Below are 16,683 nucleotides of genomic sequence, written 5' to 3'. Positions count from 1 at the left end.
GTCAATTTATCTTGTGGGGCATTGCATGGCAGGGGGGCACCAGGTAGCTAATGCCAGAATCCCACTTTAAAATGACCTTAACAGATCGGAGAACTGGGCCCAAATTATGAAATGAATTACAACAGGAACAAAAGTCAGGTTCTGCTCTTAGGCAGGAAGAACCAGGTGCACAAATATAGGATGGGGGACACCTGGCTTACGAGTAGAACATGAGAAAAGTACGTGTGGCATCAGTACATGTGAAAAGCTGAACATGAGTCAACCATGTGATGCAGCAGCAAAAAAAGCTAATGCTATTCTAGGCTGCATCAACAGAAGTCTAGTGTCCAGGTCAAGGGAAGGAATAGTCCCACTCTATTCTGCCTTGGTCAGACCCCCCCTAGGGTCCTGTGTCCAATTCTGGGCACCACAATTTAAGAAGGATGTTGACAAGCTATGTTTAACCTGGAAAAGAGGAGACTGAGAGGAGATATGAGAGCCATCTTCAAATATCTTAAAGGTAAAGGTAAAGGGACCCCTGACCGTTAGTTCCAGTCGTGACTGACTCTGAGGTTGCTCATCTCGCTTTACTGGCTGAGGGAGCCGGCGTACAGCTTCCGGGTCATGTGGCCAGCAGGACTAAGCCGCTTCTGGCGAACCAGAACAGCGCATGGAAATGCTGTTTACCTTCCTGTCGGAGTGGTACCTATTTATCTACTTGCACTTTGACGTGCTTTCAAACTGCTAGCTGGGCAGGAGCTGGGACCGAGCGACGGGAGCTCACCCCATCGTGGAGATTCGAACCGCCGACCTTCTGATCGGCAAGACCTAGGCTCTGTGGTTTAACCCACAGCGTCACCTGCGTCCCTCAAATATTTTAACGGCTGTCAAGTGGGAGAGAGAACAAGCTTGCTTTCTCCTGCTCTGGACGGGAGGACTCAAACCCATGGATTCAAATGGCAATAAATGTATTTCTGACAAAAACAATAGGAAGAATTTTATGTCAGTAAAAACTGCTCAACATTGGAACAGACTCCCTCCGAAGGCGATGGACTCTCCTTCCTTGGAGATTTTTAAGTAGAAGTTGGACGTCCATTGGCCAAGGCGTCTTTAGTTGTGATTCCTGCATTGCTGGAGGTTGACCCTCGATGCCCCTTCCAACCGTGGTCTTAGGTGATGGGTGGCTGGGAGTCAACTTTGCCACCCTGTGCAGCCTCTGCTTTTCAGTCCTCCTCCACTGGCCCCCCTTTCTCTTGGGGGGGGGTTCAGTCTCCTGGCGTGAGAGGCTCCCCAGGCTCCTGTGGCTGAGGTGCCTCAGCTGCTTCTCCTTGCCCCGGTGGCCCCTCCTGGTTCGGTGCCGGGGGGCTCAGCGAAGGGGTCTCCATCATGCCCTGGTCCTGAGATGCAGCCGTGGACTCAGCAGTGCCTTGCTGGCCAAGAGGATCCGGGTGGCCGACGCCTTGTCCGTCAGGTCCAGGGGGTGCCCGCAACACACTGCCCTCTTCTCCATTGGGGGCAGCGAGGAGGGTGGGGGTCTGGCTGTGCCAGGGCCCCTGAAGCAGCTCTGAGGGCTCCAGCAGCCCATCGTGGTTCAGGTCCTGAGTCGCCAGGATGTTGTCCACCATCAGCACTACCTGCAGAGGTCAAGGGGGGGCATTTCCATTGATTTCATAATATTTATGCACCCCTTGACTGGAAAAATAAAACCTCAAGGAGAATAAAATCATAAAATTATGAGTAAGAACAGAAGCCCACTAAGAGGACCTGGGGGTCCCTGCAAGGCCTCTGCCCAGGAAAAGGTCTTGCACAGGCAAGACACCTCTGGTTCTGCAGGTGGCAGGTGCCCATCACGGTTGGCATGCAGTGAATTTGCACTTCTCTCTTAAAAGAGTTGGAGAAGTTTCAGGAAAGGGGCACCCAAAAGATTGAGGCAATGCAGCCACTGCCTTGTGAGGAAAGGTTGCAGCGTAGAGAGAACACCAGGATGAGGCGACAGGACAGAAGTTCATAAAATTATGCCTGGAGAGAAGTTTTCCTCCCTCTCTCATCACACTGGAGCTCATGAACATCCATTGAAGCTGAATGTTGGAAGAGTCAGGACAGATTTAAAAAGGGACTTTTTATGCAGCGTGTAATTAAACTTTGGAACTCACTGCCACAAGAAGCAGTGATAGTTTTAGAAGAGAGTTAGACAAATTCATGGAGGGGGCTAGGAGAAGAGGGCCTCTGGATCAGGCCAATGGCCCATCTAGTCTAGCATCGTGTCCTCCCAGTGGCCGACCAGATCCCCCAAGGGGAAACCAGCAAGCAAGATTTGAGCGCAAGAGGAACTCTTCTCCTCTGTGGTCTCCAGCAACGGTCCTTCGGAAGCCCAGCTGCCTCTGACCGTGGGCCCCAGACACTTTTCTGCTTGTCCAGTGTATGCAGAAATGAAGGGCTGGAGAGCCTCCTTCCTTGGAGGTGTCAAAGCAGAGGTTGGGTGGCCCTTTGCCTCGGATGCTTTGGTTGAGGTTCCTGCACTGGCGGGGGCTGGACTAGATGACTCTAGGGGTACCCTTCCAACTCTACAATTCTATGATTCTAAGCCAGGCACAGGCAAATTCGGCCCTCCAGATGTTTGGAGACTACAATTCCCACCACCCCTGACCACTGGTCCTGTTAGCTAGGGATGATGGGAGTTGTAGTCCCAAAACATCTGGAGGGTCACGTTTGCCTATGTCTAAGTGGACAAGCCCCTTCATGGATCACTGCCCTGTCGTGGCGAAGGGGCTTGAATAACTCAGAGAAGCTATGAGCTATGCCACGCAGGGTCACCCAAGATGAACAGGTCATAGTAGAGAGTTTTGACCAAACGTGATCCACCTGGAGGAGGAACCGGCAAGCCACTCCAGTATCCCTGCCAAGAAAACTCCATGGACAAAGAAGCTGAGGCTCCAAGACTTTGGCCACCTCATGAGAAGAGAAGACTCCCTGGAAAAGACCCTGATGTTGGGAAAGATGGAGGGCACAAGGAGAAGGGGAGACAGAGGACGAGATGGTGGGACAGTGTTCTCGAAGCTACCAGCATGAGTTTGTCCAAACTGTGGGAGGCAGTAGAAGACAGGAGTGCCTGGCATGCTCTGGTCCAGGGGGTCACAAAGAGGCGGACACGACTAAATGACTAAACAACAACAACAAAGCGGACGTGCTTTGAAATCGCAGGCAGGCAGAGGCAGCCACAGCAGAGAAGGCACTCAGATTCGCAGCCTGGGCAGAGGTGCCCCCTCTGCCTGGCACACCAAAGGCCAAGGAGCGAAAGCGGCACCTACTGAGTCCGGCACAGAACTGTCTCTCTGGGAGGGCATCTCGCTCAGCAGCCTCATGAACTCCAGACCGTCCAGCCGTCCGCTCTTGTCGTAGTCGTGGAGGGCGAAGAGGAGCAACAGAGCTGTAAACACCAGAAGGGGGGACATGGGGGGTGAGGTATTTGGGGGCTGAGCCAGAGGGCACAGGAGCCCCTGCCCAGAGCAAGAGCCAGTGGAGTGACTCCAGCAGTGGGGCTGAGGTTTTCCTGCAGCCTGGGACTCCCACCCACCCTCTCACCTCTCCTTCCTGACCCACAGAGCCCTCCCCACCACAACACGACCCCTCTTTTCCAGGATGTCCCCAGCACTCAGACCAGAGTTGCAGCTGCTTCACTGGGAATCTCCTTTCTTGCATTTCTTTTAAAAATAATAATAATTAAAATTATTTGGTTTTTCAGATTAAAATTTCACAGTCACATATTCCACATCCAACATAAAAACAAGATTCCAAGGAATCTCCTGGACTTCCCTCCTCCCCTGTGTGGATCCTCTTGTTAATCATTTCCTCCTGCATCTTTTATAACAATCCACATATTTTACCTCTCCGCCATATCCAAAGCTCACCATTAAGCTACAAGTGATATTCCATTCCTACTAACTAACTAACTAACTAACTAACTAACTAACTAACTGTTTACAATGGTCTTTAAGATAAGTTATAAATTTCCCCCATTCCTTATTAAAATTTTGATCTTCCTGATTTCTGATTCTTCCGGTCGTTTTAGCCATTTCGGCATAATCCATCAACTTGATCTGCCGTTATTCTAGCATTTCAATCCATTCTTTTGGGTTCTCGCCTCTGGAGCAGCAAAAACCAAGCTTGCTCCATCTTCCATGGTTCAGCCCTTGAGATCTTTGAAGATGGCTCTCCAGTCTCTTCTTTCCCAGGCCAAACACCCCACCTGTCTCAACTATTCCTCATCCGGCTGGGTTTCCAGGCCCTTGACCATCTTGGCTGCCCTCCTCTGGGTGTCCAAAGGAAATTCTCCCTTCCTTCCGCTCCCTTGGGGAAAGGAGAGCAAAGCCGGCTGGGCCTTGTGGGCAGCCAGGGACTTATTTTAGGCTCTGCATAATCACAGGCTGTGCTTCAGTGGGAAGATGCTGGCCATCTGCGGGGGCCATGACTCTGGAGCAAGGAGGCCCCTTTCCCAGCATCCTTGTTATGGCTTAAAAGGGTGGTTTTAAAAGCGACACCTTGTTACCTGAAGGTCTTTTTCTGTTTATTGAGTGGTTTAACTTTGTTGCAGGAATTCAGGTACAGGTTGGGGGGGTTGCCCCTCCAGCAGATATCCTGCACATGCAGCCCACTACCAAAACCAGCACAATCACTTTTGTGACTTCTGTGATTTGTCCCCCCAAAACACTTCATCACAGTTTCTTCTGTTACGGAAGGGGGGGGCATGTCTTCCTCACCTTCTTCTTCGCTACAATATATCAATTTATTTCCAATTGTCAATGTCAAAAGGGACTAAAATCTATAAAATTCATAGAAAATCAGCGTGCCAGTTTGCTCAATTGCTCAATTACATCACACCTCCCCTGTCCAGCATAATCCCTCAAGCAAGGTGTCAAGACCCTAATCCTTTCAAATTGCTCTGATCAGCCTTTCCTCCAGACAATGTCAGGTGGCAGACTATGCATATTTGGGACTATTGTTTTCTCATCCCCAGGAAGTGTTTATCTGTGCATATCTCCAGCTCTGCATATTCCTCCCTCCCTCCTCCTTATGTTAATCCGGTGTAGCTCTGCATATTCCCCCCTCCCTCCTCCATATGTTAATCTGTGTAACCCAACCTCCCTTTAATATATTCATGATGTAATCTGTGTAACCAAACCTCTCTTTAATGTATTCATGACGTGTTTTGCACTGTATTCTGGGACATGGAGGGAGTTTCAAAAACTCATGTCACCCCTTTCTCACTGTTCAATCTCGCCTTGAACCTGTTGCGCAATAAACTTGGATCTTCTGCAGTTTGCTCCTGTCTCCGGCTGAGCTCATTTTCCTCCGCAGGGACCCACGGACTTAGTCCGATGAGCTGGGTGGCAGAGCAGCCTCGCACCCAGATTTTTGCCGTAACAGTTGGCGCCCAACGTGGGGCATGCGGTTCTCCCGCGTTGCTGACCGGGGCCCCCGAAATCTTCACCCGGCCCCAGGCCATTTTGCCTGGGAAGATCCTTTGGACCCCCGGCCATCTTCCGGGTGGTAATCGAAAGCCCCAGGAGTTCAGCCGGGGAGCAAAGAGGGATCCAGCCGGCTTACTCATCAATCCCGGGATCATCATGGAAAACACGTGAGTATAAGGAAAAGGAAAAACCCAGTGCACTGGTGGGAAAGGGGTGGAAATCTCCTGGCAACTGAATTCTCTGCCCTCCTCTCTATCGCTCCTTCTCGCCTGTCTCTTGGTCCAGTTGGTGAGAGAGACCGTGGACTGCTGCTCGACCCGAAAGGGGGGTTCTGAGCTCTATCTCTTTCTCTAAAACCTCTCCAGCCAGCCGCACCAATTGGGAGTCCGAAAGTAAGACGGAGAGACCCGACTTGAAAAACAGCCGACTCTCCGCAACGGACGTCCCAGTTGAAAGCAAGGGGTTGGAATTCTTCTTCCGAACTTCCCGAGCGTCCTCACCGAGGGGGCAGGAAGGGGTCTGGCTTTCTATCCAATCCCAGCCGCACTGGTCGGTGCCACGTAACACGTGTATCGTGCGTGAGCCCGCTTCCAAAAGCAAGGGGGATTTTCGGTTCGAAACTCTATCCAGGGATCACCTGATCTGGCACCGCACGGCGCGGGCGTTCAGTAGGGCCCCTTTTCCTGAGATTGACGATAGGTAGGAGGTTGCCAGGAGGGATAGCCCATGAGGAATTGGGCAGGATCGGCAGAGTGGAAAAGGACCCCAGGTTATTAAATAGGAAATAGGAAAGAATAGGGAAAGGAACCGAGTGGGTAGAGCTCGTTAAAAACATATAACTAAGAAATAAGACAGGAATAGGAAGAAAAGGAACCGAGTGGGTAGAGCTCGTTAAAAACATATAACTAAGAAATAAGAAGAAATAAGACAGGAATAGGAAGAAAAGGAACCAAGTGGGTGAAGCTTGTTAAATTGTTAGGAAGTCGCCAAGCAACAAGGAAAAGAAAAAACCCTAAATAGCCCCTGTACAAGTTACCCAAATCTAAACCAACCCCTCTCTTTCTCCCTTCTCTATCCCAGAAAAAGAAAAAGAAAAACCAACAACAAAAAGCAACAATAACAACGCATGCATATATAAAGGGGTACCCAGTCAACTAAGCATTATGAGCCCTGCCAGTTTGGTTAACTGGTTGTGTTTGAAGAGGCAAGGAGGCTCTTAAAACCATGTGGGACCTTCCTACTAATTTCACTTAATGAAGCCAAAGGGAGAGGCCCAACTCCTTGCAATAACCAACTAAAAAAATGAGAATATATATGTTTACATGTTGTCTGTTATGTGTGTTGTCTGTTAATACATATATGAAAATATGTATGTTTACATGTTGTCTGTTATGTGTGTTGTCTGTTCCTTCTGTCTCTGACAGACTGCCTTTCTTAAGTGCGCATAGTTTAAACTGCAAGGTTGCTTCAAATTTAAATCTAGGGAAGCCATGCTGGACCCTATCAATCTTAAACAAGTCAAAAATGAGAATGTAGTGTTTGTTATTTGTTATGTTTTTATATATATATAAATGTTTGTTATTTGAGAGAGGCTCAAAAGAGTCTTCCTCCTTGTATGTACTTCATTAAGAATATGCCTATGAAAGTATGGTCTTCCTTCTAAGGAAAATATCTGAGTCCAGTTTTAACTTTGATTTGGTTGGACAGAAGAGTTATTGTAAGGCTCCTGATATCAGTCTCTATAAGACTTCCTGGCCTCTTTTCTTAGAAAATGCCCCCCTTGTTTCATTCTGTCTCTTTCAGTTTTTTTCCTCCCTTCTTACTTCTGTGCCAGGTAAATTTACTCCCGAGTAAGCATCCTTTAAAGGAAACTGCAAAGAGGGGGGAGCAATCTTTCCTAAGGTACCCTGCATCTCACTTTCCTATGTGTAGTTATTTAATAATAATAATAATAATAAACTAAATTAGGCTTACTATTCCTCTGCAAATTCAGGAAAAACTGTCACTTTTGTATTCATTTTAAATCAAAACTATGGCTGTTTTAACTATGCTTTATAAGAGATCCTCTCCCTCTTAGGAAAAATGTTCACTTCAATCTTCCTTTAAAGATAATTTCTCTAGGAACTGGAAGGAAGCAAACTCACTCAAACTATCTCAAGATCTGCTAAAACGGTTCTGTGTAAAGTTGGCTACTTTTCTTTTCCTCTTCCTTAGTACATGATAGGAGCATAGATGTTTCCTTTCCCAGTTGAAAATCTGTACTTAAATGTATATGCCCTTTTGGTAGTGGAAATCTTGCTTTGAAATCTTGCTATGAACACTGTATTTAGGGTTGGACTAGATGACCCAAGGTCCCTTTTAGCTCTCCCAATTTGTGGCTGTGTGGAGGGCCATGTGCCTGCAAGCATGTGATCAGTTGAAATTCAGCCCAACTTTACTCTTGTTGTTTTTTGGGGTTTTTTTTTTTAAAAAGGTGAGAGGTAAAATCCGTGATGTTTTGAAGCAGAACGGGTGATATCAGGCATTTGAGTGATTACAGTGCTTATCATTTTGTCTATTATTTACAAAAAATCAGACTTAAAAGTCTACACAAAGTTTAAGCACATACAAATTCATATAATCAAGTAGAATGGGCCTTGACATATAATTGAGTAGCCTTAACCATCCTGTAAATAAAGGGCAGGAAAATTTTGTCTGCAAATGGTAAGGCTGAAATGACTGAGAATGTTAAAAAACCTTATGAATTCTGACTCTCTGGCCATTTTTTCCCCATATATAAGGGCGTGGCATTGTTCCGCGAATGGCCAGATGGATATTAGCCCTTTCCTGTACATAAAGGAAGCAGTCGCTTTGCTTGGGCTGAAATTGCTAGCTTTTGTTGGTGAATACTTCAATTGCTGAGTTTCCCTTTTTGTTTTAAATCTAACCCTCTTTTAAAATCTACTCCTTACCCTTCCCTTATTCAAATTCTAATTTTGCTAAAAGATGCAACATTTCAATAGTATAAAAGATTTGCTAAGACATGAACTCCACACATGCACAGAGACTAGATCAGCTAAAAAAAAAAATTAGGAAAAGGAGAGAGAGAGAGAGAGGAAGGAGGGGGAACTGTAGGGGGGGAAGAGGAGGTTTATGTAAAACTTGGAGCCATTGAGAGAAATCACCCTTAATGTGTCTCAAGTTTGAAATCTTAACATGCCAAATTCTTTTCACAGGTAAATATCAAAGCATTCCACCCCTCAATGGGATTTAAGTCACAGACTTTGTTTGTGTGCATTTTAGGAACAGCATTTCCTGACAGGCTTCTCACATGAAATAATTTTCCCTTTAACAGGATATGTGAACCCCGATAACAAAGTGTTTGTCCCTTTTTTCTCCCACAACAACTTTCTTTCTGTTCTGTGAAATCCCTGCTGTATTAACTTCCTCTCTGTTCTGTGAAATCCCTGCTGTATTAGTGACTTCCATCCCTTTGTGTCTTTGACACTTTAAAGTTATAAATAATCTGTTTCCATTTATTTAATCCGTTTTTTCATGATGTCTATGAAATTAATTGAAGCATAACCAAACATTGTTTGTGGAATGGTATTTGTTTACCTTTTGCCTGAGCATTTCTTATTAATTCTGTCATTTTGGCTAGTTCAAGGTACTTGCACACAGTTACATTGCCATTAAGTCATTTTCCAGTATTTTGCTATTAACACTCTAGCCGATGTTGTCACATCAAGAAACACTCTTTTATTTTCATTTTACTTCAGATCTCTTAAAAATTCTGTGTCTTAGCATTTATTTATTTTGGTTCCTCATAGGTCATTGTGTGTGTGTGTTTGTGTGTGTGTTTTATTATTATTTAACTGTGTCTTTTAAGTCCACCCTGTCCTTACAGGATATCACTTCTACAAGTGTGTTACTACAGATCCAATGAAAAGCTTCGCTACCACGAGACTTATTACCTGCAACAACAAATTTCTTTCAAAGGGGAAGTGGGGCTGACAAAGAGGGGAGGAGTTGAATTGCAAGGACATTTTTTGACTCTTATATTCAACTGATATTTAATTAGTTTGTTGTGTATTATGTGTTATTATGTAGGAATGTTGAAATGTGTTTGACAGTGTTATTTCCACAAAGGGAAGAATTTTTGTGTGTGTGTGTGTGTAATTGTCTTATGTTTAATGTATACTGTCTTATTCCTTATACCCCAATGGAGGATTTTCATACATTTTAGGCTTTCTAATGGATCAGGCTATTGTGTAGTTCAATGTTTAGATAACCACATTTCGCTGTCCCACCTGGCACACTGCCAACCTTCCCTACCCATTTTAAAATGTGTTAAAACTCACTTTACCAAGGAGAAGCTTCAGGAAGGTGTATATGCCTTGATTTAGCAGGAATGATCCCTTATAGAGTTAAATTGACTTATTTGGACAAGTGCCCCTTTTAAGAATGGTTTTCTTTTAACAGATTGGTTTGAAGAGTTAAGAACCATGGGGCAAGATAAATTCAAATTGGACCCAGTGTGAATTGGGCATGTGTATCCAGGCTGCAATTAGCTTTTGGTCCTTTTAAGTGCAAGTGAGCAACTTCCCATGACTGTTGACCAGAGCCTCTAAAATAAAACCCCATAGAAAGGCCAAGGTAAAGACATTTCCCTCAGGACGTGTCCAAACCTGTGCCAGCTGTGATGGGTGCCAGGCAACATGGCTAATATGAAAGCCCTAAGTGGATTCACCAGGGATTGCCACTACTGTGACACGTGAGACCACAGAAGAGCTACCTTGACACCTGAGAACACAAAATGGCGGGGGGCAAAGCGAACTGCATTTTTTTCCAGTCAATAGTGGACCTTCCTGCTAAATGTAAAGCATAGACCACTACTGAACAAAATACAACAGGTGTTCCTTTATGCGATATCCTATACCCAGCTATCTGCACTACTATACTTGCAAATGGCCTTAAGAGGCATGATTTGCAAGTCCCCTTCAGGTTTGCACAAACCCACACATCTAGTACGGTAGATACAAAGTTATTATTTAGTGCATATCTACATAACATAAACATACATTGTATTGGTCCGTGTTGCTCCCTCCTTTGTTGCCCTGCTCAACCAACCTTCTTTTCCATTAGGGCCTATTCCCACTCACACGGCACCCCTACCTTCACCGAGATTTAGGGTGCGGAGAAAAGATTTGCAAGTTCTTACAGAACTTTAATGCAAATCGATCTCCGAATGGGGGACTGTTACGGAAGGGGGGGGGCATGTCTTCCTCACCTTCTTCTTCGCTACAATATATCAATTTATTTCCAATTGTCAATGTCAAAAGGGACTAAAATCTATAAAATTCATAGAAAATCAACGTGCCAGTTTGCTCAATTACTCTAGGACTCCATCACATTTCCCCTGTCCAGCATAATCCCTCAAGCAAGGTGTCAAGACCCTAATCCTTTCAAATTGCTCTGATCAGCCTTTCCTCCAGACAATGTCAGGTGGCAGACTATGCATATTTGGGACTATTGTTTTCTCATCCCCAGGAAGTGTTTATCTGTGCATATCTCCAGCTCTGCATATTCCCCCCTCCCTCCTCCTTATGTTAATCTGTGTAACCAAACCTCTCTTTAATGTATTCATGACGTGTTTTGCACTGTATTCTGGGACATGGAGGGAGTTTCAAAAACTCATGTCACCCCTTTCTGACTGTTCAATCTCGCCTTGAACCTGTTGCGCAATAAACTTGGATCTTCTGCAGTTTGCTCCTGTCTCCAGCTGAGCTCATTTTCCTCTGCAGGGACCCACGGACTTAGTCCGATGAGCTGGGTGGCAGAGCAGCCTCGCACCCAGATTTTTGCCGTAACACTATTCAAAGGGCCTCTGCTGCACGATACCAAATGTAATAATTCACTGATCAATGTACCAGTGTACCGGCTCACTGGGAAAACTTCAGAAATTCCTATAGACCTGTGATCTCTGCTCCTCAGCAGCCCCTCTGCCTGAGGGATAATCCCTGGCATCCTGATACCTGAGGGCCAGACAAGTAGCCATTCCAGAAATAACAAACCCAGATGAAGACAAAAGGGTGTGATGAACTTGGCTGGGAAACAGGGAAATGTAAATGTCTCTTTTGTTACACTTGATGGGTGCTTGGTGGAGGGCAAGGGGAACCATGGGGCAGGGTCCAGGATGCTCACATTCCGGCCACCAGACCTCCCCTTTCGTGATGTAACCGTGATGTAGTTTGGGGGGGTGTAACATGGGGATTAGCAGCTAATAAAAGTTTGGGTTCTCTCTTGTTTGGGGCTTCCATCTTGTTCCACCTGGTGGCAGGTGGGAGTCCTGTCCTGACAGTCTTCCATCAAGACCAGGCCTACCGGCTGCTCTTTTGCTCTGGGATTCCTGGCTGGGGTCCTTGGTTTTTGTCCAAGGGAGCCCTCAGATTTCTCTGTTAACAACTTCAAAAGGGGTGTGGAGGTTGCTGGTTTGGCTCAGAGAGAGGCTCCCCCCCCCCAGCAAAATGATCAGGGGGCCCCCCTTCTCTCTTCAAGACCCAAAGCACCTATTTCCCATTAGTTTCCCTGTTTGACTTCCCCTCTCCTGCGATACACAGACAGGCTCCCTGCTTCCCCTCCCCTCGCTCTGTTTACATCCTGCTCCGGAGGGCGGCACCCGAATTCGAATTACAGGGAAGGAGATTCAGACTAAACCTTAGCAAGAACTTTTTGGCTGCAGGAGCTCTTTGAGGGTGGAAGAGGGTGGACTCTCCTGGGTCAAATGTTTTCAAGCAGAGGTTGGATTGCCATCTGTCAGGGGTGTGGGTGTGATGAGTTGTGACTCCTCCGTTGCAGGGGGTTGGACTAGATGACCCCTGGGGTTCCCTTCCACCTCTACAGGTCTTTGATTCTTCTTTTTTCCTCTTGCCAAAATCAGCTGCTGCTCCAGCTTTTGCCCCTCCCCTGCTTTTTGCTACACACACCAGTGCGTGTTCTGAGGTTTGCTCAGCTCCCCCAGCAGAATTTGTTCATTTTTACCCATTTCTTCCCCAAAGCATTTGTTCCCAACCCAAATAAAGTGAGCAGGAGAGCCTCACTGGCCCCCCGCCCCCGGCGCTCAAGGCCAGCCTTCTACCCTCGCCCCCAGCTCACGCTCACGCCCTGCCAGGCCCTGGCACTCAGGCCCCGAGGTGCCACCCAACGCCATCCTGGCCCTGGGACCCCATTGCAACTTACCCTGCTTCCTGCTCATGGCGCTGGCCTTGCCATCCTCTTGCCCAACGTTCTTCAGGTACTCCTGTATCAACCTAAGGCAGGCCAAGCCACAGGTCAGCAAACCAGGGGGCAGGGGAGGGTTGTGCGGCTTGGCAAGGGCAGGGGGCAGCAGGGCCTGGGCAATGGGTGCAACGGTCAGGAAGGAGCCAAGGTCTGCCCATTTCAAGGACTGGCAGACTGAGGCATTTGCAGACAAAGAAGTTTGGGCACCTCCTGTTTGCTCAGGATCAAAATGCCTGATGGGGAAACTGCGCCTTGAAGGGGTGGGGAGGGACACCTACAGTTCCTCATTGGGAGGGTGCGTATTCTGCACATGCTCAGAGGCCCTCTTACTATATGCCAGGGATGAGCTACCTGTATATGTTCAGAAGCTGCCTTACTATGTGCCTGGTTTGGGGGCTTGAGTGAGCACCAAGCCTAATTGAAAACTGACTGCTAAATGAACTAAAAAATATATTAAAATATAATTTCAGCAAAAAACCAGAGGCATTCTTATCCGGGTAAATTAGCGAAGAAATTCATAAAAAAGATGTAAATTTGTTCATGTACGCCACAATGCCAGCAAGAACCCTCCTGGCCCAAAGATGGAAACAGCGAGAACTCCCCACACTGGGGATAAAGATGGTAGAATTTGTGGAGTTGGCAAAGTTGACGGGGGCGGGGGGGTAAATCAGGACTCTACCAGATGAAAGGTTTCAGAAGGACTGAAGCAAATTCATTTATTATTTGAAAGAAAATTGTAAATATTTGAAAACGTTTGTAGCTTTGTGAAATTAAGGCGCTAATTTACAAATGAGAGAGTGATTCTTAAATGTTGATATAAAATAAAGAAGTGATTATGGAAATGTGATAGATGCGTTAACGCTATAGGGAAGTCAGAAAAGAGGGAGGGAAGGAGGTCGATGCTCTGTCTGAGCAAATAGTGTGTAATGAAATGAAATATGGAAAAATCAATAAAAATCATGTTTTTTTAAAAAAGAAAACTGACTGCTGGGGGGGAGGCAGAAGTAGAGGGGAGGGGACCATTCTCTGCCTGGCGAGGGGCAAGGACTGAGCTGCCCACTTGTATTGTGAGGGGTGGACTAGAAGACCCTTGGGGTCCCTTCCATCTTTGTGCTTTTGGGGGGGTGTTTCTCAGCTTCAAGCCTGGGGGGCCCTTATTTGACTGGGTCAGAGGCAGAGAGACCTTGCCTCCCTCTCTGCCAGTCTCTTCCCCCCCCCCCCCAGGGGCAAAGGGGTGGGGGCAAGCGGTGTGATGGGCAAGGAACTCACCTGGCAGACTCCTGCCCTGGGTCGAGGGGGTTCGGGATGGGGGGCTCCCTGGCACTGGGGAGGGGCTCCGACCTAAAGGGCGCAAAGAGAAGGTGGTGTTGGAGGGGCACCCGGGACCTCCTCCCCAGCCCCCCACCCAGCTTCAACCCCCACCCCCAGTTTCCCACCTGGTACCTGTTAGTGCCCTCCTTTGGGGCCGCCCAGCTGGCTGGCACCGCGAGGAGCAGCGCGGCCAGAAGCATTTCCTTCATCCTGGCACCGTTCCGGGGTTGGCACAGGAACCCGCCGTCCGCTCATGCCCTGCCAACGCGGCGGGCTGCCCGCTTCGTCGCTTCGGTGGGCACCGGGGCTTTGCCAACCAGCTTCCGGAGGTGGCGAGGGCCCACGGGGACGCGTTCCCACGGGCAGGGAAGCCGGGGGCAACCCAGAACACGGATTCCGACAGCGGACAGACAGAACCCGTTCACACGCAGGCACGCGCCTCCCTCGGGGACGCCCCAAGATGTGAGGATGCGCGCGGCCGCGGCCGCGGCAGAATGGACTGTACCACTGCAGCGGGGAAAGGGAGATCACCTTGCCTGCCTGTCTAATATTCTGCACGTGGGAAAGGAGGACCTGGGTCCGGGAGGAGGGGGAACTGGAGTTTCCCAGGAGATGCCACCGCCCGCCGCCTTCTTCCTCCTCGCCCTGCCCGGCTGCTGCCCAGCCCCGGCCCGAGCCACGCGCAACACGAGGAATCTTCCTCTCCACGCGTGGATCGTGGGAATGACAGGCAGACCGAGGGACCCACCAGCGACAGGCGCCGATCCCCGGCTGCTGGCGGCCGTCCTGGGTCCACGTGGCGGGGGAGGCGGGCGCTGCCAGGCGCGCCCCTGGCGCCCTCCCTCCGGAGCTGCCTGCCAGGCGCTCCGACCATTGGGCCTCGCAGCCGGTCTGGGCGGCAGGCGGCTCCGACGTGGCGCTCTCCGAGGGAGGGGACTTTCCTGCGCCAAGGAACCCTCGGGAGATGATGCAAAGGCACCAGACACGCAGGCAGAGAGAGAGATCTGGTTGTTTTCAAGATGGGAAGGCTCCGTGCAGTAGCTTTTATGGGAACCAGGGATCGTAGAACTTGGAAGGCACCCCAGGGGTCATCTAGTCCAACCCCCTGCCACGCAGGAGGAATTCCTGCCAGGAGGACACCTGTAATAAACGGAAATCTGCCCTTATTCTCTTATGGGGGACACAAGAGCCCGTATAGAGTCCTTTACAGGTTCTCCATCGGTCGGAGAAAATAACAGAGGCCAAGCAGAGAATATGGAGAAGCAAAGCAGCTCGGAAGCCGGATCTTTATTGATCTGTTGCAACAGGGTCTCCCCCCACACGCAGGAGGAGGAGGAGGACCCAGAACCAAGGTGTGCCCGCCCTTATATAGACATTTTAAATTGCCCACCTTGGAGTCCAAGACTACCCCTCCATACATCATACCTACCGTACATCACAGAAGAAATCACAGAAATCTGAGTGTGTTGTTTACCTCCTGTCTGGCAGATTACCTGTTAATGCTCACTTGATTGGATTGCCTGGGGAGCCTGGCCAGTCTTTCGTAAGGATAAATACTTAGTTCCTGAGCCAGATCACAGGCTCACCCTGTTCATACAAGACATACCCTTAAGACGGGATCTGTGAAGGAAAAGACAACTGCTGGGAGAGATCATCAGGAGGTTTGGGCTGGGTGTTTATCAATATGCAGCTCTACCTCTCTTTCAAATTGGAACCAGTGAAGGCGGTGAAGGTCCTGTGGAGTGTCTGGAGGCGGTTGGAGGATGGATGGCGACTAACAGATTGAGGTTGAATCCTGACAAGACTGAAGTACTGTTTTGGGGGGACAGGGGGCAGGCAGGTGTGGAGGACTCCCTGGTCCTGAATGGGGTAACTGTGCCCCTGAAGGACCAGGTGCGCAGCCTGGGAGTCATTTTGGACTCACAACTGTCCATGGAGGCGCAGGTCAATTTTGTGTCCAGGGCGGCTGTCCACCAGCTCCATCTGGTAAGCAGGATGAGACCTTCCCTGCCCGCAGACTGTCTTTCCAGAGTGGTGCATAGAACATCGGTCTTGAGAGACCTGCATTGGCTCCCAGTACGTTTCCGAGCACAATTCAAAGTGTTGGTGCTGACCTTGAAAGCCTAAACGGCCTCGGTCCACTATATCTGAAGGAGCGTCTCCACCCCCATCGTTCTGCCCAGACACTGAGGTCCAGTGCCAAGGGCCTTCTGGCGGTTCCCTCCCTGTGAGAAGTGAGGATACAGGGAACCAGGCAGAGGGCCTTCTCGGTGGTGGCGCCCGCCCTGTGGAGCGCCCTCCCATCAGATGTCAAGGAAATAAGCAGCTATTGTCTCTTTAAAAGACATCTGAAGGCAGCCCTGTTTAGGGAAGCTTTTAATGTTTGGTGTATTACTGTATTTTAATATTTGGTTGGAAGCTGCCCAGAGTGGCTGGGGAAGCCCAGCCAGATGGGCGGGGTATAAATAATAAATTATATTATTGTTGTTGTTGTTATCTTTCCTTCCGTCTCTCCACTGCTCAGCCTGGGAGGGAGGCAAAGAAGAGTGCCTCTGAGCATGCACAGAGCTCCCAGAGGGGGACCCTTGTGACCGGGTCCGGCCAGCTCCTCCTTCAGAATCTGGGCTAAGGAGCCTCCCTCCCTCCCTTTGGGCTCCTTCAGGCT

At 48.6% G+C, this 16,683-nt stretch overlaps 1 protein-coding gene across 1 annotated transcript; it reads right to left on the bottom strand.

Annotated features, from left to right (window-relative positions):
- Window positions 1-930: 930 nt before the first annotated feature.
- Window positions 931-15,285, bottom strand: CGREF1 (cell growth regulator with EF-hand domain 1). Its single transcript, XM_081904460.1, has 5 exons — window positions 14,151-15,285; window positions 13,977-14,048; window positions 12,666-12,736; window positions 3,288-3,406; window positions 931-1,613 (listed from the first exon to the last, which is right to left on the bottom strand). Exons 1-5 carry the CDS (start codon window positions 14,225-14,227, stop codon window positions 1,245-1,247), a joined length of 708 nt encoding a protein of 235 aa, XP_081760586.1. The 5' UTR covers window positions 14,228-15,285; the 3' UTR covers window positions 931-1,244.
- Window positions 15,286-16,683: the final 1,398 nt, after the last annotated feature.

Source organism: Podarcis melisellensis, assembly GCF_964234715.1.
Source record: "Podarcis melisellensis genome assembly, chromosome: 3".
Classification (NCBI taxonomy): Eukaryota; Metazoa; Chordata; class Lepidosauria; order Squamata; family Lacertidae; genus Podarcis; species Podarcis melisellensis.
This window is presented reverse-complemented; position numbering and strand designations above follow the sequence as displayed.